This window comes from Nerophis lumbriciformis, linkage group LG13 (genome assembly GCF_033978685.3).
Source record: "Nerophis lumbriciformis linkage group LG13, RoL_Nlum_v2.1, whole genome shotgun sequence".
In the NCBI taxonomy this organism is placed as follows: domain Eukaryota; kingdom Metazoa; phylum Chordata; class Actinopteri; order Syngnathiformes; family Syngnathidae; genus Nerophis; species Nerophis lumbriciformis.
The window spans coordinates 215,399-237,721 of record NC_084560.2 but is presented as its reverse complement, the minus strand read 5'-3'; the positions used below and the strand labels follow the sequence as shown (position 1 = coordinate 237,721).

The following is a 22,323-nucleotide window of genomic DNA, read 5'->3' as shown; positions in this document are numbered from 1 at the left end:
TGCTTTAATTGCAACTATTCCAAAATGAGGGAATATATTCGGTTATTATAATAAAATTCCACTCAATATTTACAACTACAGTTGAAGGTACAAACCTTTACAACATGATTTAAAACACAAATACCAACTAGAGCAATATTTAGATTGATTTAAAAATAATGGTGTGGTCTTTTGCAGTCAGTCAACCTCGCCCACGCCTCCTACCACTCCGTCCTGCATGAAGCTGAGGAGCCACGACTCGTCTCGCTCTGATCAGCCAACTTATCATTTAAAGGGGTCATATAAGCTACTGTTTATTTACCAAAATAAGTTGTATGTTTTTGTTTTTGAAAATGTAAAACTTTATTTTTATTTTCAGAATGTTGAAATAGTTGTACTGGGGGCGGGGGGGAAAGAGCTGGTTACTTGTTTCTCTCGCGAGATCTGGAAAAGAGCTGGTTTCTACTTGTTTTGTCTCGCGAGATCTGGAAAAGAGCTGGTTAATTGTTTCTCTCGCGAGATCTGACAAGACTGCGCGCGAAGCAAACACGGCTAGGATAAAGCAAGATGGCGTCTGACGGTGAAGACGTTATTGCAGTCGTCACAGTTCAGTGTTCTTAATCTGTGCGTCCATGTACACATATATGTCCTTTATTACACTCTATTAAATAGAGTAAAGATCGTTAATAACTGTTTGCATCCGGTTATATTAGTCTGAGCGCACTTTGATGCTTCTCGAGCTAGCTCAGCTTGCTAGTTAGCTTAGCTTGTTAGCTGCTAACAAAGAGAGATGAAAACACATCGCTAAGCAGAGATCAAGTGTGAGTGTAAAGTGTTGTGATTGTGTGAAAATGTGCGAAAGAACCATAGCAGAGTACGAGGAGGAACTTTGTCCAACAAAAGAGGAGAAGGAGCGACAACATGAAAAACATCAAGTTGTGTTACACACAACAGGTTTGTTTACTTCTTACTCTCACATCTTTACTAACTTTATATTTATTATTAACACTTTTCTTCAGTAGATTGTCTATAGGAAGATGAATTGTCATGTGAGGATGTTCAGACACACAATATTTATGAGAGGTTGATGTTCCTCTCAGTTTGTAACAAAGTGTATCAACATGTTTACACAAAACTCACACAGTCACCGGGGGAATATTCCAGAGAGCAGGTTAAGTGCAAACTCCTGAGTATGTAAAGCTCGACAGTTTGACCTCCAAAAATAAGAGAGGTAAAACAAAGTCAGAGTCAGTTACCATGGTAACTAATGCTGTAAACCTAGCCTGCTAGCTGGCAGGTTTGACAAGTTATTTATGTGTGTAAAAGCTATACTGACCTGTTATTTCCTTCATATTGGTGCAGCCATTAACCTACTACAACACCTGCTACATCCACCTACTCAGTGGCCTAGTGGTTAGAGTGTCCGCCCTGAGATCAGTAGCTTGTGTCATACCAAAGACTATAAAAATGGGACCCATTACCTCCCTGCTTGGCACTCAGCATCAAGAGTTGGAATTGGGGGTTAAATCACCGTAAAATTGATTCCCGGGCGTGGCCACCGCTGCTGCTCACTGCTCCCCTCACCTCCCAGGGGGTGATCAAGGTTAATGGGTCAAATGCAGAGAACAATCTGGCCACACCTAGTGTGTGTGTGACAATCATTGGTACTTTAACTTTTTAATGTGGCAGTGATTGTGGAAAAAACAAAGCCTGATCTAAAGATGACATCTTGATCTCATACCATCTCAAACCAATTGGCCGTTCATTATTAAGTGAAATGTCTTAAAGTCGCTTAAATTTGTCTTTAACCAAGCAACACTAAGTTTTATCCAGTTACTCGATTAATCGAAAACATTTCCAGTAGAACACTTGATTAATAACATTTTCAATAGCCACAGCCCTATATTTCATGTATGATTTAATATTTGGCATGTAGGAGTTAAAATGTGTTTTGTTTGTGTCCTGTAGACATCCATCAGCTGATTGGACACCAAGAAGAATGTCTCCCTCATCTGCAGGGGGACAGTTTCACTTCAGAGGATCCACAGCCCTCACATTTTAAAGGGCACGATGGGGATCCACAGCCCCCCTATTTTAAAGAGGAAGAGGAGGGAGAGTGTGTTGTAGGGCAGGAGGAGGATGATGTCAGCAAGTTTCCACTGACTGTTGTCTCTGTGAAGACTGAAGAGCATGAAGACAAAGCACCTGAGTCCTCACAGCTTCATCACAGTCCAAGTAAGCACAACATCCACATATCATCTAATACAATGTTTGTGACACATGTTCATCCGGGGGCCACATTTATGACTAAAGATGGAGATATACTTGCTTTTTAACACCACCATTTAAAAATGAATGCTCATCAATCATCAACAGTGTAATTGCTGGGGTGTAACCATGTGACCTAGAGGCCGTCCTCCTTACCTCACGTGGTCAAATGAAGGCAAACATTCAATATGGCTACTGTTTATTTACCTTTAGCAGCACATATGTCAGCATATTTCAAAGGTTTAGTGGTGAAGATTAGGGATGTATACCAAGTACCGTATTTTCCGCACTATTAGCCGCACCTAAAAACCACAAATTTACTCAAAAGCTGACAGTGCGGCTTTTAACCCGGTGCGCTTTATATATGGATTAATATTACGATTCATTTTCATAAAGTTTCGATCTCGCAACTTCGGTAAACAGCCGCCATCTTTTTTCCCGGTAGAACAGGAAGCGCTTCTTCTTCTACGCAAGCAACCGCCAAGGTAAGCACCCGCCCCCATAGAACAGGAAGCGCTTCTTCTTCTACTGTAAGTAACCACCCGCCCGCGTAGAAGAAGAAAAAGCGCGCGGATATCACCGTACGTTTCATTTCCTTTGTGCGTTTACATCTGTAAAGACCACAAAATGGCTCCTACTAAGCGTCACGGATCCGGTTCATGAAAAGACGCAATCTCTCCATCCGCACACGGATTACCGGTACTATTTCACAGCAACTGATATTCCTGTGAACCGCACTGGATATAACGGGAGCACGTACGGTGAATATTCGCACCACAGGGAATGAGAAGTCATCCTTCACTGTGGTTCTAGCTTGCCATGCTAATGGCCAGAAAATCCCATGGTGATATTCAAAAGGAAGACCTTGCCAAAAGAGACCTTTCCAGCCGGCGTCATCATAAAAGCTAACTCGAAGGGATGGATGAAGAAAAGATGAGCGAGTGGTTAAGGTAAGTTTAAGTTTACGCGAAGAGGCCGGGTGGCTTTTTTCACGCAGCTCTGTCCATGTTGATATACGTATGTTTGTGATTGCACATTTGCGTACATTTTGGGAGTGAACAGAGTTGTTAGAACGCTGGTTTTTAATATATTATTAAAGTTTGACTGACCTATCTGACTGTTTTTTTGACATTCCTTTAGCGCAGTTAGATGCGGCTTACAACACCGGGCGGCTTATAGGTGGACAAAGTTTTGAAATATGCCGTTCATTGAAGGCGCGGCTTTTAATCCAGGGCGCCTTATGGTGCGGAAAATACGGTACCATTTTTTTTAGTACTGGTTCCTAATTATGTCGTCCATGAGGACTGTGAAGATTCTGGACTAACGACACAACTATTTGTATTTTTAATTCCAGCTGACTGACGTAACTATGACACGTTGTCACATTGAGTTCAGCTGCCGCTGCTACACATTAAAATCAGCTTTGCATAATGACAAATAAGGAAGCAACAACACGCAAAAGTTTAATGTGTGTGTTATTGACAAGAAGATGACATAACTGCATTTCACCTTGCACTGCACACATAGTTGACTTCTTTAAGACTTCAAATAAACAGCTGTTTTTTTTTTTCTTGTTTTTTTTTCTTTATTTAACCTGGTAAAAATCCCATTGAGATCAAATATCTATTTTCTAAGGGAGACCTGGCCAAGAGGGCAGCAGCAAGGTTACATTAAAACAGTAAACAACACATAAAACATTAAATGTACAACATTAAAACTTGCTGACATAACACATGTGCATACAGACAAGGTAGACTGCAATCATTTCACAGAAGCTTTAAACTCATTCAATGTAACAAGGGTTTGAAGTTGAATATTGGATTGTAGGTTATTCCAAGCCTTCACTGCTGAAAACCTAAATGCTTTCTTGCCCAGTTCAGTTCTTACTTTGGGGACGACAAATTGCAGAACATTCATTGAAAGAAGATTGTGACTTCCTTGTTTCTTTGTTAAAATACAAGACAGATAAGATGGGGTGATACCCAGAATGGTTTTGTAGATGAACACATACCAATGATTGAGGCGTCGAGCACATAAAGATGTCCAGTTAACCATTGAGTATAACACACAATGGTGAGTAAGTTAACCATTGAGTATAACACACAATGGTGAGTAAGTTAACCATTGAGTACAACACACAATGGTGAGTAAGTTAACCATTGAGTATAACACACAATGGTGAGTAAGTTAACCATTAAGTATAACACACAATGGTGAGTAAGTTGGTGATGAATGTCAGTGCCCCGTGGTACACACTATCCAGCTTGTGGAGACAACCAGCAGTAGCATTCATGTACAACACATCTCCATAGTCAATAACAGGTAAAAAGGTTGTTTCCACCAATTTCTGTTTCACAGTAAAAGAAAAGCAAGACTTGTTTCTATAATAAAATCCCAGTAAAAGTTTCAGTTTTTTGTTTACAACATACTGAATGTGCTCCTTAAAACTCAAGTGGTCATCAATTAAAAATCCTAAATATTTAAAAGCAGATACTAACACAATTTGTTGCCCATTTTATGTTCAAATGTTCTCACACAGTGCTGATCTTACAGTTTTTGATGTGTTAAAGAACATACACTTTGTTTTCTCTGCATTTAAAAGCAGTTGAAGATAGCAAAGTTGTTCTTGTACTCTGTCAAATGCATGTTGTAGACATTTAAAGGCCTCAGCAGGAGTGGGTGCTGTGCAGTATATGACAGTATCATCAGCATAGGAATGGAAAGTTGAGTTCAGAATATTCTGTCCAAGATTATTAATTAATAATGGGCCCAACACAGAACCTTGAGGGACAACCTTTTACACTTGCAGTACGTCCGAGAAGGAACCTTCTATCTGAACAGCCTGAGTTCTACTTGTGAGGTCATTTGCAAACCATCCAACTGCTTGCTGAGAAAAACCAATAGCTGAAAGACGTTTGATTAAAATGACATGATCAACAGTATCAAATGCCTTTGAAAAGTCAATAAAGAGGGACAGACAGCACTGCTTCTTGTTAAGAGCTTCAGTTACATCATTTATAAACTTCATAGCAGCAGTAACAGTACTGTGATTTCTGCCAAAACCTGACTGAAATGATGACAGAATAAAGTTGGTGTCCAAAAAGTATTTTATCTGTTCACTGATAAGGGATTCAAGCACTTTTGCCAGAACAGAGAGTTTAGAGGTAGGTCTGTAATTATTTAGATTACTAGAGTCACCTCCTTTTAATAGGGGGATTACAAGGGCAGATTTCCAATCTAAGGGGATTTCATTTGAAATTAGAGTAAGGTTAAAAATGTGAGTCAGTGGTCCAGCTATAATTTCAGCTGCCAACTTTAGGAAGAGCGGCTCCAACTTATCTGAGCCAGCTGGCTTTCTAGGTATAAGTTGTTTTCGAGCCCTCATGACCTCTGTTGTGGTAAAGGGCGTAAAGTTAAAAACCTGGGTATTTTCAACGGTTCTTTCCGGGGTTAGCGGAACTTCAGTATAAAGTTGTCAGAATTATAGAGAAAACCAGAGGAAATAAAATGATTTTTATAATGACTACCCATTTCTCTTCTGTCACTCTGACACCATCAACAAGCATACTAGGTGGGAGACTGAATTACAGCAGGCGGACAAAGATTTGATGATTTTCTAAAACTTCTTTGGGTGTTTGAGGTTTTCAGTTGTTGTGGAGAAATACAATTCTGATTTGACTTTCCGAAGGAGAGAGGTAAATTGATTTCTTCCATCCATCCATTTTCTACCGCTTATTCCCTTTGGGGTCGCGGGGGGCGCTGGAGCCTATCTCAGCTACAATCATTGATTTCTTAATTGTCTAAAATTCAACCAATCTGCTTCTAACCCTGACTTGCGTGCCCTGGCCCAAGCAGCATTACGCTCATGCAATACATCTGACAGGTCCGATGTAAACCACTGATTGTCACGTCCTTTAACCCTACATTTTCTAAAAGGGGCATGTTTGTTCACAAAACTCAAGAAGTTTTCGTGAAAATATGTCCAAGCCAGTTCAACATTATCAAAAAGAGCAATTCTATCCCAATTAAAAAGATGCAAGTCATGTAAAAAAGCTTGCGTCTCAAATAATTTCATATTATGTTTTTCAAGAAGACGAGGCTTGCTTTTAGGAATCCTTGTGTCTCGCACTACTGCAATCACACAATGATCACTCACATCATTAGGGAAAACACCAGATGCAACACATTTAAAGGGCATATTTGTTAGAATTAAGTCAATGAGTGTAGCTTTTTGAGGGCATTTATGATTAGGTCTTGTAGCTGAGTTAATTAATTGTGTTAAATTTAGAGATTCACACTGTGCTTTCAAGGAGTCAGACACAGATGTGAGCCAGTCCCAGTTCAAATCACTATTTCATTGTATTTCAGTTGAGACAGAAGCTTTACAAGAGTAGATAGTGAATTACTAGGGGCAGATGGAGGCCTAAAACACCCCACTACCATAATGTGGTGATTTCTAGCTAATTCAATTTCAAGTGCTAACAGTTCAAGGTTATTTACTTACTGATTCAGAGAACAATAATTTAACATCAAACCTCTGCTTAATATATATGGCCACTCCACCACCTTTTCTTTGTCGGTCAGTACGATAGACATTATAGCCATGAATGTAAGTATCTTTATCAAGCACAGATTGTTTAAGCCAAGTTTCAGATAAGACTACAATATCAGCATTTGTTGAGTTTATCCAGATCTTTATCATATCCAGTTTAGGGAGTAAACTCTGAACATTGATATGAATAATCCCAAGACCAGATCTAGTTTTAAAATCTGCAGGTGTAAAACATTGTGTAGGTGTATCAGGGCCTGGATTAGTCTCAACATTTCCTGAGAGCAATAACAATAATATAACTAAACATTTGCGCTTAAAGTTACCATCTTTTGAGTCGGTCTTTAATCTGTGAAAGTAAGTGCTCACAATAGAGGAAGATGCAGTAATGTTGACATGATCCCTCAAAACAAGGAAACAATAAGAATGAATGGACTCTACCACAGTATGCAGCCATTTTGTTTTGTCCAAAGTCACATAAATCTTCAACTGAGATAAGGCCGAGGTTATTTTGTAGTTGTCACTATGATTAAATGTCAAATTATCAAATATGTCAAACTGTGCATCTTGAAGTAGCATAGCTCGTGAGTGGGGGTGACCAGACCCATTTGGGACACCAGTAAAACCACACAAAAGTATAAAACACAATATAATAAATTGTGACATAGTGAGAGGAGAAGTTCCACTTGCTTTACCACTTTTGAAGATGTTAGCAGACAGGGCTGAAGACTAGCAACCAAGGCTGACGGGTGGCAGCCCGTAGACAAAGCCAATGGCTGGAGGCAAACAGCAGGTCGATGGAAGGCTAGTAGGCAGGTCGATGGTGGAAGGCTAGCAGGCAGGTCGATGGTGGAAGGCTAGCAGGCAGGTCGATGGTGGAAGGCTAGTAGGCAGGTCGACAGTGGAAGGCTAGCAGGCAGGTCGATGGTGGAAGGCTAGCAGGCAGGTCGATGGTGGAAGGCTAGCAGGCAGGTCGATGGTGGAAGGCTAGCAGGCAGGTCGACGGTGGAAGGCTAGCAGGCAGGTCGACGGTGGAAGGCTAGCAGGCAGGTCGATGGTGGAAGGCTAGCAGGCAGGCCGATGGTGGAAGACTAGCAGGCAGGTCGATCGTGGAAGGCTAGCAGGCAGGCCGATGGTGGAAGGCTAGCAGGCAGGCTGATGGTGGAAGGCTGGTAAGCAGGTTGATGGTGGAAGGCTAGCAGGCAGGTCGATGGTGGAAGGCTAGCAGGCAGGCCGATGGTGGAAAGCTGGTAGGCAGGTGGATGGTGGAAGGCTAGGAGGCAGGTCGATGGTGGACGGCTAGTAGGTAGGTTGATGGTGGAAGGCCAGTGGCGCGGTTGGTAGAGTGGCCGTGCCTGAGGGTTCCTGGTTCAATCCCCACCTTCTACCAACCTAGTCACGTCTGTTGTGTCCTTGACACTTCACCCTTGCTCCTGATGGGTCGTGGTAAGCGCCTTGCATGGCAGATCCCGCCATTAGTGTGTGAATGAGTGAATGAGACGGGATGAGTTTGCTAAGTACAAAAATGAGTCGACATTTTTGAATGAAAGAAACTGCTGTTTAAAATGTGTCCTCTAGATGTCGCAATAGCAATTATTTGTATCTTTGTAGATGATGCTACATATGTAAAACACAACTAAAACACATGATGTTAGCGCACCAGTCGGGGAAAATGAGCAAACTACATCAATTACATCCTGTAATTTGATTTTGATATTACCGTATTTTCCGCACCATAAGCCGCCCTGGGTTATAAGCCGCGCCTTCAATGAACGGCATATTTCAAAACTTTGTCCACCTATAAGCCGCCCCGTGTTATAAGCCGCATCTAACTGCGCTAAAGGGAATGTCAAAAAAACAGTCAGATAGGTCAGTCAAACTTTAATAATATATTAAAAACCAGCGTGATGTGGGCGCGCATGGAGTCGTATATCAACATGGATGGAGCTGCGTGAAAAAAGCCACCCGGCCTCTTCGCGTAAACTTCCCTTAACCACTCGCTCATCTTTTCTTCATCCATCCATCCCTTCGAGTTAGCTTTTATGATGACGCCGGCTGGAAAGGTCTCTTTTGGCAAGGTCTTCCTTTTGAATATCACCATGGGTGGAAGTTTCTGGCCAGTAGCATGGCAAGCTAGAACCACAGTGAAGGACGACTTCTCATTCCCTGTGGTGCGAATATTCACCGTACGTGCTCCCGTTGTATCCACAGTGCGGTTCACAGGAATATTAAAAGTTAGTGGAACCTCGTCCATGTTGATAATGTTCTCTGGCCGGATCTTTTTTTCAGCTATCTTGTTTTTACAATATGCACGGAAAGTAGCCAGCTTTTCTTGAAAGTCTTTAGGCAGTTGCTGTGAAATAGTAGTCCGTGTGCGGATGGAGAGATTGCGTCTTTTCATAAACCGGAAACCTGTCGCTTAGTAGGAGCCATTTTATGGTCTTTACAGATGTAAACACACAAAGGAAATGAAACGTAATATCCGCGCGCTTCTTCTTCTTCTACGGGGGCGGGTGGTTGCGCACAGTAGAAGAAGAAGCGCTTCCTCTTCTATGGGGGCGGGTGCTTACCTTGGCGGTTGCTTGCCGTAGAAGAAGAAGCGCTTCCTCTTCTACGGGGAAAAAGATGGCGGCTGTTTACCGTAGTTGCGAGACCTAAACTTTATGAAAATGAATCTTAATATTAATCCATATATAAAGCGCACCGGGTTATAAGCCGCACTGTCAGCTTTTGAGTAAATTTGTGGTTTTTAGGTGCGGCTAATAGTGCGGAAAATACGGTATTTATTTGTCTTGATAGATTGAAAAACACCAATGAGTTGACTGATGAACATTATCACATAATTGATTCTGAAAGTGTATAAAAGGACAACTAAAGATAGAATACTATCGTATGTAAAAAAAACAAAAAACATGATTTGTACATTTTCAGAATGTGTTTGTTCTATTTTTAAACAAAGAAAACAATCTGCAGTTGTCTTTATTTTTACGTTATCTTGCCATAATTTTACCAGTCCGGCCAACTTGGAGTAGATCTTCCTCCATGTGGCCCCCCATCTAAAATTGGTTTAAACACCCCTGGCCTAGATCTTTCTGTGAAAAGCAGATACGAGAAAAAAATCTAATTATGAAACGGAATAGATCCCTAAAGATTTGTTGAGTAATATCAAGGATTATCCGTCGGTGGCGTTCCCAGACATGTGGAACTATCTTGAGTTCCAGACGTCATTCTACACCACAAATTATGGTTAAGTTTAGAGATAAAGTTTAGGTGTCATAGACCGTATACAGAATAAAATATTTACACACTTTATATCAGTGAGTATAAAGTTAAGAATGCCTCAATCAATGCTGCCTTGTACTTATAAAAAAAACTTGCTCCTCATCAAATTTCCAAGTCTATTTTTGTACTCACTATTGAATGAATTTTAGTGGCTGGGACAAAAGGAAGTATTTCCCGTGTTTTTATTGGTTGTTTTGCTACACTCTTTTAACACAACACACGAAAGAACACAAATAATGTCATTGTGTTAACAGTGTCAGTCCAAAACTATTTCTATTCTCTCTTTATCTTATTTACTTATTTACCCAACAGACGTCCAGCAGCCCCCCCACATTAAAGAGGAAGAGGATGATCCACAGCCCACCTACATTAAAGAGGAAGAGGAGGATCCACACTCCACCCACATGAAAGAGGAAGAGGAGGATCCACACATGAAAGAGGAAGAGGAGGGAGAGTGTGTTGTGGGGCAGGAGGAGGATGATGTCAGCAAGTTTCCACTGACTGTTGTCTCTGTGAAGACTGAAGAGCATGAAGACAAAGCACCTGAGTCCTCACATCTTCATCACAGTCCAAGTAAGCACAAATCATTTTATTCTCAGGGCATTCAATCCATCACAACTGGACTGTTCACTTTGTCTTAGAAGACTCATCCAAGTAGGCTTCATCACTTCATGCTCATACACTTCAAGCCTTAAATCTAATCATTGGAATTTAGAGGGGAACTGCACTTTTTGGGGGAATGTTTTCTGTGGTTCACAATCATTATAAAAGACATGATTGTGGATATGTATATATATATATATATATATATATATATATATATATATATATATATATATATATATATATGTATGTGTGGGAAAAAAAATCACAAGACTATTTCATCTCTACAGGCCTGTTTCATGAGGGGGGTACCCTCAATCGTCAGGAGATTTTAATGGGAGCATTCGCATACCATGGTTTATATAGGGCACAGAGTGGGTGGGTACAGGCTGGCCTAGGGGCGTGGTGATTGGTTCATGTGTTACCTAGGAGGTGTTTCCGTCTATGGCGGCATGTTGTTACAATTTCGCTGCGCTTGTTGAGGGATGACAGGTCTGGACGGTAGATAATAAACAGTTTCTCTTTCAAGCATAGGTTGCATCTTTTATTACCACTATTGTAAGGTGTGCTGGATGCAAGAATTTGCCATGTTATTGAATATTCAACATTATTGTCTTTGAGGTCCCAAATGTGTTTGCTGAGTTCTGTGGTATTTCGCAGGTTTTTGTTCCTGAAAGAAGCCTTGTGGCTGTTCCATCTGGTTTTGAATTCACCCTCGGTTAATCCCACATATGTGTCGGATGTGTTAATGTCCTTGCGTATTACCTTAGATTGGTAGACAACTGATGTTTGTAAGCATCCCCCGTTGAGGGGGCAATCAGGTTTCTTTCGACAGTTACATGCTTTATTGGTTTTGGAGTCGTTCTGACTGGGGGTCGACGGCTCATTTGCAATTGTTTTGTTGTGGTTTGAGATGATTTGTCGTATATTGTTCATGCAGCTGTAGCTCAATTTGATGTTGTTCTTGTTGAATACTTTTCTTAGGTTGTTGTCTTTGGGAAAGTGTTTGTCAATCAGGTTGAGGAATTTGTGTCCAATGTTCGTTGAGACGTTTTTGCTGTATGGGGGGTTGTACCAGATGATGCCGTTTCGTTTTCTGTTCTTTTTTGGCTGGTTTCCTGGCGTGGGTTCATAGGTGAGGGTGAAATTGTATCCGCTTTCATCAAGGGCTTTTTGGTACGGGGGGGTTGCTTGGTCAAATTCAGCTTTGCTAGATGACAGCATCGATAGCCTTTTATTGATTCCGGTAGGTATTCTTTTCGTGGTGGTGGGTGGATGGTTGCTGTCATGGTGCACGTATTGGAGTGTTGTGTTGGGTTTCGTGAATGGTTGGTAGCTGTTATTTCTCAGGTTGAAAGTGACGTCAAGAAAGTTGACGGTTTGCTTGTTGGCTTCAATCGTGATCCGTAGGCCGTTCTCTTTGAAAATTTGGCATATGCGCTTCTTGGTATTCTCGCTGCTCCTTGGCGAGGCGCGACACACTGCCAGTCCGTCATCACGGTAAATACCAAGGTTCAGATTGAGGCTAGCGAGCTGGGAGAGGAGGAAACTCCCAACGAGTTCACACGTTTCTGCTCCGTCAAAACTTCCCATAGTGACGTCAAATGTTGCATTGTTCTTTTTTTGCCATGGTGTACTGTTGTGGATGAGAATGGAGTTTTTTGCGTGGATGATGATGTTTCTTTCGTTGCCTGTGATTGAGTCGTAGTCTGAGGCGAAGTCTAGTGCTTGAGTCAGTAGGTCTTTCGTGATGGAAGGGTAAAATTCCTCGATATCAAAGGAGATAAAGTTGTGCTGTTGTTTGTCTTGGATGTTGTTGAACCATTTGATTACTGCTGCTGTATTTCTCCATTGGTTGAGTGGTGTTTTGTCCTTGATTTTTGTGTTGACTCTGTCCAGGATTATTTTGCTGATTTTTCCTATTTCAGATTTAGTTGGGTTTATTAGTCGGCATGTTGGGTTATTTGCGAAGTTGGGTTTGTGGTCCTTCAATGTGATGAAGGCTTCCTTGTTGGCTGTGGCGTCCACCCTGTCCTCAATGTCCAGTTCAGCCGCGATCCTTTTATTTTCCAGGTGGATGTTCTGTAAGGTATTGGGTTGCGCTTTTTTGTATGATTTGGTGATGCTTCTGTCCAGTAAGGTGTGGTGTTCTGGTATGTCCATTCTGTAGAAGTTTGTGGTTTTATCGGCAGCTATGATGAGGTTGTTTACTTTCTTGATGCGCTCCTTGTCATTTTTCAGCTTGGTGAGGAGTGGGTTGCGGATTGGCTTGAATTTGACTGATTGTATCATTTTGAGCATGTCGTTCTCAAAATCCTTTAGTTCCTCAACTGTGGGTGGGTTCTTGGTAGATTTGAATCCGTAAGTTTCCTTTTGCATTCCTTTTGTTTCAGGGTGGAGGAAAAAATGTGCTTTCCACCGCATCCTTCTTAGGAAGTGTTCCGTCTTTTCTATGAGCCTTAGCTTGTAGTCATTCTGCGCGGGTATGGGAATGTTCTTCGTGGAGTAGTCGATGTTGAATTTTTCCATTTCTGATCGTCGTACAGTGCTCAACAAATGTCAATTTGGAGCGGAGTATATGTCTTAATAAGGTTATCCAAAAAATAGTGCTCGATACCGTAGTAGAGCGCAATATATGTATGTGTGGGAAAAAAAAATCACAAGACTATTTCATCTCTACAGGCCTGTTTCATGAGGGGGGTACCCTCAATCGTCAGGAGATTTTAATGGGAGCATTCGCATACCATGGTTTATATAGGGCACAGAGTGGGTGGGTACAGGCTGGCCTAGGGGCGTGGTGATTGGTTCATGTGTTACCTAGGAGGTGTTTCCGTCTATGGCGGCATGTTGTTACAATTTCGCTGCGCTTGTTGAGGGATGACAGGTCTGGACGGTAGATAATAAACAGTTTCTCTTTCAAGCATAGGTTGATTGCCCCCTCAACGGGGGATGCTTACAAACATCAGTTGTCTACCAATCTAAGGTAATACGCAAGGACATTAACACATCCGACACATATGTAGGATTAACCGAGGGTGAATTCAAAACCAGATGGAACAACCACAAGGCTTCTTTCAGGAACAAAAACCTGCGAAATACCACAGAACTCAGCAAACACATTTGGGACCTCAAAGACAATAATGTTGAATATTCAATAACATGGCAAATTCTTGCATCCAGCACACCTTACAATAGTGGTAATAAAAGATGCAACCTATGCTTGAAAGAGAAACTGTTTATTATCTACCGTCCAGACCTGTCATCCCTCAACAAGCGCAGCGAAATTGTAACAACATGCCGCCATAGACGGAAACACCTCCTAGGTAACACATGAACCAATCACCACGCCCCTAGGCTAGCCTGTACCCACCCACTCTGTGCCCTATATAAACCATGGTATGCGAATGCTCCCATTAAAATCTCCTGACGATTGAGGGTACCCCCCTCATGAAACAGGCCTGTAGAGATGAAATAGTCTTGTGATTTTTTTTCCCACACATACATATATTGCGCTCTACTACGGTATCGAGCACTATTTTTTGGATAACCTTATTAAGACATATATATATATATATATATATATATATATATATATATATATATATATATATATATATATATATATAAATCGCATTCTAAGTAGGGTTGGGCGATATGGCCTTTTATTAATATCTTTATTTTTAGTCCATGTCACAATACACCATATATATGTGGATATGTTTAGGCCATGTCACGATACACCATATATATGTGGATATGTTTAGGCCATGTCACGATACACCATATATATGTGGATATGTTTTGGCCATGTCACGATACACCATATATATGTGGATATCTTTAGGCCATGTCACGATATACCATATATATGTGGATATGTTTAGGCCATGTCACGATACACCATATATATCTGGATATGTTTAGGCCATGTCACGATACACCATATATATGTGGATATGTTTAGGCCATGTCACGATACACCATATATATGTGGATATGTTTAGTCCATGTCACGATACACCATATATATGTGGATATGTTTAGGCCATGTCACGATACACCATATATATGTGGATATGTTTAGGCCATGTCACGATACACCATATATATGTGGATATGTTTAGTCCATGTCACGATACACCATATATATGTGGATATGTTTAGGCCATGTCACGATACACCATATATATGTGGATATGTTTAGGCCATGTCACGATACACCATATATATGCGGATATGTTTTGGCCATGTCACGATACACCATATATATGTGGATATCTTTAGGCCATGTCACGATATACCATATATATGTGGATATGTTTAGGCCATGTCACGATACACCATATATATCTGGATATGTTTAGGCCATGTCACGATAAACCATATATATGTGGATATGTTTAGGCCATGTCACGATACACCATATATATCTGGATATGTTTAGGCCATGTCACGATACACCATATATATGTGGATATGTTTAGGCCATGTCACGATACACCATATATATCTGGATATGTTTAGGCCATGTCACGATACACCGTATATATGTGGATATGTTTAGGCCATGTCACGATACACCATATATATGTGGATATGTTTAGGCCATGTCGCGATGCACTATATATATGTGGATATGTTTAGGCCATGTCACGATATATCATATATATGTGGATATGTTTAGACCATGTCACGATACACCATATATATGTGGATATGTTTAGGCCATGTCACCATACACCATATATATGTGGATATGTTTAGTCCATGTCACGATACACCGTATATATGTGGATATGTTTAGTCCATGTCGCGATGCACTATATATATGTGGATATGTTTAGGCCATGTCACGATATATCATATATATGTGGATATGTTTAGACCATGTCACGATACACCATATATATGTGGATATGTTTAGGCCATGTCACCATACACCATATATATGTGGATATGTTTAGTCCATGTCACGATACACCGTATATATGTGGATATGTTTAGGCCATGTCACGATACACCATATATATGTGGATATGTTTAGTCCATGTCACGATACACCATATATATGTGGATATGTTTAGGCCATGTCACGATACACCATATATATGTGGATATGTTTAGGCCATGTCACGATACACCATATATATGCGGATATGTTTTGGCCATGTCACGATACACCATATATATGTGGATATCTTTAGGCCATGTCACGATATACCATATATATGTGGATATGTTTAGGCCATGTCACGATACACCATATATATCTGGATATGTTTAGGCCATGTCACGATAAACCATATATATGTGGATATGTTTAGGCCATGTCACGATACACCATATATATCTGGATATGTTTAGGCCATGTCACGATACACCATATATATGTGGATATGTTTAGGCCATGTCACGATACACCATATATATCTGGATATGTTTAGGCCATGTCACGATACACCGTATATATGTGGATATGTTTAGGCCATGTCACGATACACCATATATATGTGGATATGTTTAGGCCATGTCACCATACACCATATATATGTGGATATGTTTAGTCCATGTCACGATACACCGTATATATGTGGATATGTTTAGTCCATGTCGCGATGCACTATATATATGTGGATATGTTTAGGCCATGTCACGATATATCATATATATGTGGATATGTTTAGACCATGTCACGATACACCATATATATGTGGATATGTTTAGGCCATGTCACCATACACCATATATATGTGGATATGTTTAGTCCATGTCACGATACACCGTATATATGTGGATATGTTTAGGCCATGTCACGATACACCATATATATGTGGATATGTTTAGTCCATGTCACGATACACCATATATATGTGGATATGTTTAGGCCATGTCACGATACACCATATATATGTGGATATGTTTAGGCCATGTCACGATACACCATATATATGCGGATATGTTTTGGCCATGTCACGATACACCATATATATGTGGATATCTTTAGGCCATGTCACGATATACCATATATATGTGGATATGTTTAGGCCATGTCACGATACACCATATATATCTGGATATGTTTAGGCCATGTCACGATAAACCATATATATGTGGATATGTTTAGGCCATGTCACGATACACCATATATATCTGGATATGTTTAGGCCATGTCACGATACACCATATATATGTGGATATGTTTAGGCCATGTCACGATACACCATATATATCTGGATATGTTTAGGCCATGTCACGATACACCGTATATATGTGGATATGTTTAGGCCATGTCACGATACACCATATATATGTGGATATGTTTAGGCCATGTCGCGATGCACTATATATATGTGGATATGTTTAGGCCATGTCACGATATATCATATATATGTGGATATGTTTAGACCATGTCACGATACACCATATATATGTGGATATGTTTAGGCCATGTCACCATACACCATATATATGTGGATATGTTTAGTCCATGTCACGATACACCATATATATGAGGATATTTTGACTTAGCCTTGAATGAACACTTGATGCATATAATCACAGCAGTATGATGATTCTATGTGTCTACATTAAAACATTCTTCTTCATACTGCATTAATATATGCTACTTTTAAACTTTCATGCAGAGAGGGAAACCACAACTAAGTCAATTACGCAAAAGTGTATTTATTAAACAGTTATTAAGCAGTGGCACAAACATTCATGTCATTTCCAAACAGAAAGTGCAAGATTGTCAGAGACATTTTAAAACAAGCTATTAGTGCACTTTTGTGCATGATGTCACTAAAATGACATATCAAAACAACACTAAATTATAGTGCACTTATTGTACAGAACACCACTACAATAGTTTAAAACAAATAAAGTGCACTTTTGTGCATGATATCACTGAGATATTTCAATAACTGTCAAATAAAAATGAGCTGCATAATAGGAAATCAAATAGTGTACAAACCCCGTTTCCATATGAGTTGGAAAATTGTGTTAGATGTAAATATAAACGGAATACAATGATTTGCAAATCATTTTCAACCCATATTCAGTTGAATATGCTACAAAGACAACATATTTGATGTTCAAACTGATAAACATTTTTTTTTGCAAATAATCATTAACTTTGGAATTTGATGCCAGCAACACGTGACAAAGAAGTTGGGAAAGGTGGCAATAAATACTGATAAAGTTGAGGAATGCTCATCAAACACTTATTTGGAACATCCCACAGGTGAACAGGCAAATTGGTAACAGGTGGGTGCCATGATTGGGTATAAAAGTAGATTCCATGAAATGCTCAGTCATTCACAAACAAGGATGGGGCGAGGGTCACCACTTTGTCAACAAATGCGTCAGCAAATTGTTGAACAGTTTAAGAAAAACCTTTCTCAACCAGCTATTGCAAGGAATTTAGGGATTTCACCATCTACGGTCCGTAATATCATCAAAGGGTTCAGAGAATCAGGAGAAATCACTGTGGGCGGTATAGCTTGGTTGGTAGAGCGGCCATGCCAGCAACTTGAGGGTTGTAGGTTCGATCCCCGCTTCCGCCATCATAGTAACTGCTGTTGTGTCCTTGGGCAAGACACTTTACCCACCTGCTCCCAGTGCCTCCCACACTGGTTTAAATGTAACTTAGATATTGGGTTTCACAATGTAAAGCGCTTTGAGTCACTTGAGAAAAAGCGCTATATAAATGTAATTCACTTCACTTCACATGGGTTGAAAATGATTTGCAAATCATTGTATTCCGTTTATATTTACATCTAACACAATTTCCCAACTCATATGGAAACGGGGTTTGTAGATGCCCATATCGGTTGTACAAATGTACTTTACAAAAGAGAAGTGTGGGATACTTCTCTTGTTGCCTTATTTGTATTTTGACTTTATTAAATGGATTTATCTTGTTATTTGGTGCAGCCGCAGTTCCATTATTGACTTAGTAGTTGTGTCATCGGATTTGCGGCCTCATGTTTTGGACACTCGGGTGAAGAGAGGGGCGGAGCTTTCTACCGATCACCACCTGATGGTTAGCTGGCTCCGATGGATGGGGAGGATGCCAGACGGACCTGGCAGTCCCAAACGCATTGTGAGGGTCTGCTGGGAACGTCCAGCAGAATCTCCTGTCAGAGAGAGTTTCAATTTCCACCTCCGGAAGAACTTTGAACATGTCACGAGGGAGGCACTGAATATTGAGTCTGAGTGGACCATGTTCCGTGCCTCTATTGTCGAGGCGGCTGATTGGATCTGTGGCCTTAAGGTGGTTTGTGCCTGTTGTGGCGGTAATCCTAGAACCCGCTGGTGGACACCAGCAGTGAGGGATGCCGTCAAGCTGAAGAAAGAGTCCTATCGGGTCCTTTTGGCTCATAGGGGGGGGGGGGGGTGAAGCAGTGCACTGTCAACATCGTGTATGGTGAGGATGGTGTGCTGCTGACCTCTAATGCGGCTGTTGTGGATCGGTGGAGGGAATACTTCGAAGACCTCCTCAATCCCACCAACACATGTTCCTATGAGGAAGCAGTGCCTGGGGAATCTGTGGTGGGCTCTCCTATTTCTGGGGCTGAGGTTACCAAGGTAGTTAAAAAGCTCCTCGGTTGGAATGGCCCCGGGGGTGGATGAGATCCGCCCAGAGTTCCTTAGGGCTCTGGATGCTGTGGGGCTGTCTTGGTTGACAAGACTCTGCAACATCGCATGGACATCGAGGGCGGTACCTCTGGATTGGCAGACCGGGGTGGTGGTTCCTCTCCTTAAGAAGGGGAACCGGAGGGTGTGTTCCAACTATCGTGGGATCACACTCCTCAGCCTTCCCGGTAAGGTCTATTCAGGTGTACTGGAGAGGAGGCTACTCCGAATAATTGAACCTCGGATTCCGGAGGAACAGTGTGGTTTTCGTCCTGGTTGTGGAACGGTAGACCAGCTCTATACTCTTGGCAGGGTCCTTGAGGGTGCATGGGAGTTTGCCCAACCAGTCTACATGTGCTTTGTGGACTTGGAGAAGGCTTTTGACCGTGTCCCCCGGGAAGTCCTGTGGGGAGTGCTCAGAGAGTATGGGGTATCGGACTGTCTGATTGTGGCGGTCCGCTCCCTGTATGATCAGTGTCAGAGCTTGGTCCGCATTGCCGGCAGTAAGTCGGACACGTTTCCAGTGAGGGTTGGACTCCGCCAAGACTGCCCTTTGTCACCGATTCTGTTCATAACTTTTATGGACAGAATTTCTAGGCGCAGTCAGGGTGTTGAGGGGATCCAGTTTGGCGGCTGCAGGGTTAGGTCTCTGCTTTTTGCAGATGATGTGGTCCTGATGGCTTCAACTGGCCAGGATCTTCAGCCCTCACTGGATCGGTTTGCAGCCGAGTGTGAAGCGACTGGGATGAGAATCAGCACCTCCAAGTCCGAGTACATGGTTCTCGTCCGGGAAAGAGTGGAGTTCCATCTCCAGGTTGGGGAGGAGATCTTGCCCCATGTGGAGGAGTTCAAGTACCTAGGAGTGTTGCTCACGAGTGGGGGGAAAGTGGATTGTGAGACCGACAGGTGGATCGGTGCGGCGTCATCAGTAATGCGGACGGTGTATCGATCCGTTGTGGTGAAGAAGGAGCTGAGCCGGAAGGCAAAGCTCTCAATTTACCGGTCAATCTACGTTCCCATCCTCACCTATGGTCATGAGCTTTGGGTTATGACCGAAAGGACAAGATCACGGGTACAAGCGGCCCAAATGAGTTTTTGCCGCCGGATGGATGGATATTTTTGCTTAAAAAATATATATATATATTTTGTCCGGTCCAGCTTCTCAGGCAAATCATATTGTTGATGTAGATGCCGATATCGGCTGTACAAATTTACTTTACAAAAGAGAAGTGTGGGATACTTTTCTTGTTGCCCTATTTGTATTTTGACTTTATTAAATGGATTTATCTTATTTGGTGAAGCCTGGCCGGAGCAATATTTTTGCTTAATTAAGGTTTAATTATACATGTTAAGATGTGCCCTCTATTATTGCATTTGTCCTAATTGTCTTTTATTTCCTAAACACCTGTTTTCATTATTGAAGGCTGACATGCACGGCTGAAATGCATGCCAATTTGTGTGTGCTAATAAAAACAGGTGCGCTCACAGCCCTATGTGCTGTGTGGTGTGATCCCATAAAAAAGTAATTGTCTCTTCTGCGTTTTTGATGATTATTATAAGGTGCTGTTTAAATGGTGGTTTCTCCACGCAAATCCGCTGAGCTATTTTCAACCTGCAAACAATACATAAACAATATTAAAATACAAACCACTTAATAATGACGACAACGGTTTTACAATTTAAGAATGCAATACAGTTCATTGCATTCTTTGCATGCATAATAGTAATCAATGTTCATTTTGCCATCATAACATGTTTGAGATGAAAACACACACACACACATATATATATATATATATATATATATATATATATATATATATATATATATATGTATGTATAAAAAAAAAATATATATATATATATATATATATATATATATATATATATATATATATATATATATATATATATATAATTATTTCAAAATTTATATGAGAAAGTTAGAATACAACTATATTCTTAGCATCATAAATAAAATAAAATGTATTTATTTATTGAAATAAATTCAAATTTAAATTTTCCTGAGGGAACTCTCCTGAAGTAATCAATAAAGTATTATCTATCTATCTAAAACAATAAGAACAGTTTTCATTATATCAAAAATAAAAAGTGGATTTGGTAGTGCCTTTAATACTGCATTTGAAATGTGAAACCAGTGGTGAGTCACCACCAAGCGAAAACCGCGCATGCTCAGAAAAGTAGCGTCAGATTTACCGCCCGTCCGAGCACCCACTGGCCGAAATGTAGATCGGCCCCTAAGCTATAGAGACTATAGTGGGCGGAAGTGCAAGATATCCAAGTAGCATGTGGTTGCATGACTTGAATAACCCGAATAAGAAAAAAAACAGGATGGCTCTGAATAAAATAATTTGGTTTATGCCCTTAAAGTCTTCCTGTGTCCAAAGACTTATTTCCTGTAAACAATCACAAAATCATCAAAATATATATAATACAAAATATCGATCAAACCACTGTATTGACCTTATACTGATATTATACTTGGTATTGTTACTGTCAATTTTTGTATCGATCGGACCAAATTTTTAAATTCAAGAGGGTTTCTGTCGGTCATTAAAAAGCATTAAAGGCATTGAATGGACTTTGCATAAATTAAGGCCTTAAATGGTATTAAAAAGCATTAAATACGATGTCCAGAGGCATTAAAATATTCATGTACCGGTAATCGTAGGCTGGGACCGATATAAATGAAAATAAACCTAATAACTTCATTGTTGCCGTCATCAATACATTGCTTTGTCTGTGTGTTTCCTTCTTGGTCTCTGGATTTTAAACTGGACTAAGAGGTCTCACTCTGTGCATGGCTCTCAGCACCTGAGCATGTTAATTCCACAGCAGACTTACATGAACAAAGTAAGTTATTCACAACCTTTGGTTCGGCTACTTGCTATTCTCCTCTACATATTTTCCTATTGTAGGCGACACTCACTTTAATGTTAGAGATGGTCATTTTAATATAACACTGAAGTACAGGCCCCCATATA

The 22,323-nt window shown here is 40.7% G+C and overlaps 1 protein-coding gene across 8 annotated transcripts in view; it reads left to right on the top strand.

The window, feature by feature from the left end:
- Positions 1–22,323, top strand: part of LOC133613919 (uncharacterized) — a 123,603-nt gene that overhangs the window by 54,698 nt on the left and 46,582 nt on the right. For 4 of the 8 annotated variants that reach the window (XM_072914393.1, XM_072914391.1, XM_072914389.1 and 1 more), the window contains 2 exons: positions 1,948–2,214; positions 10,391–10,651. In XM_072914393.1, coding sequence (XP_072770494.1) covers positions 1,948–2,214; positions 10,391–10,651 — 528 coding nt within the window. Of the gene's footprint in view, positions 1–571; positions 934–1,947; positions 2,215–10,390; positions 10,652–22,323 lie in introns of those variants that run through there. The other 4 variants (XM_072914394.1, XM_072914390.1, XM_061971833.2 and 1 more) reach the window with 4 other exon arrangements.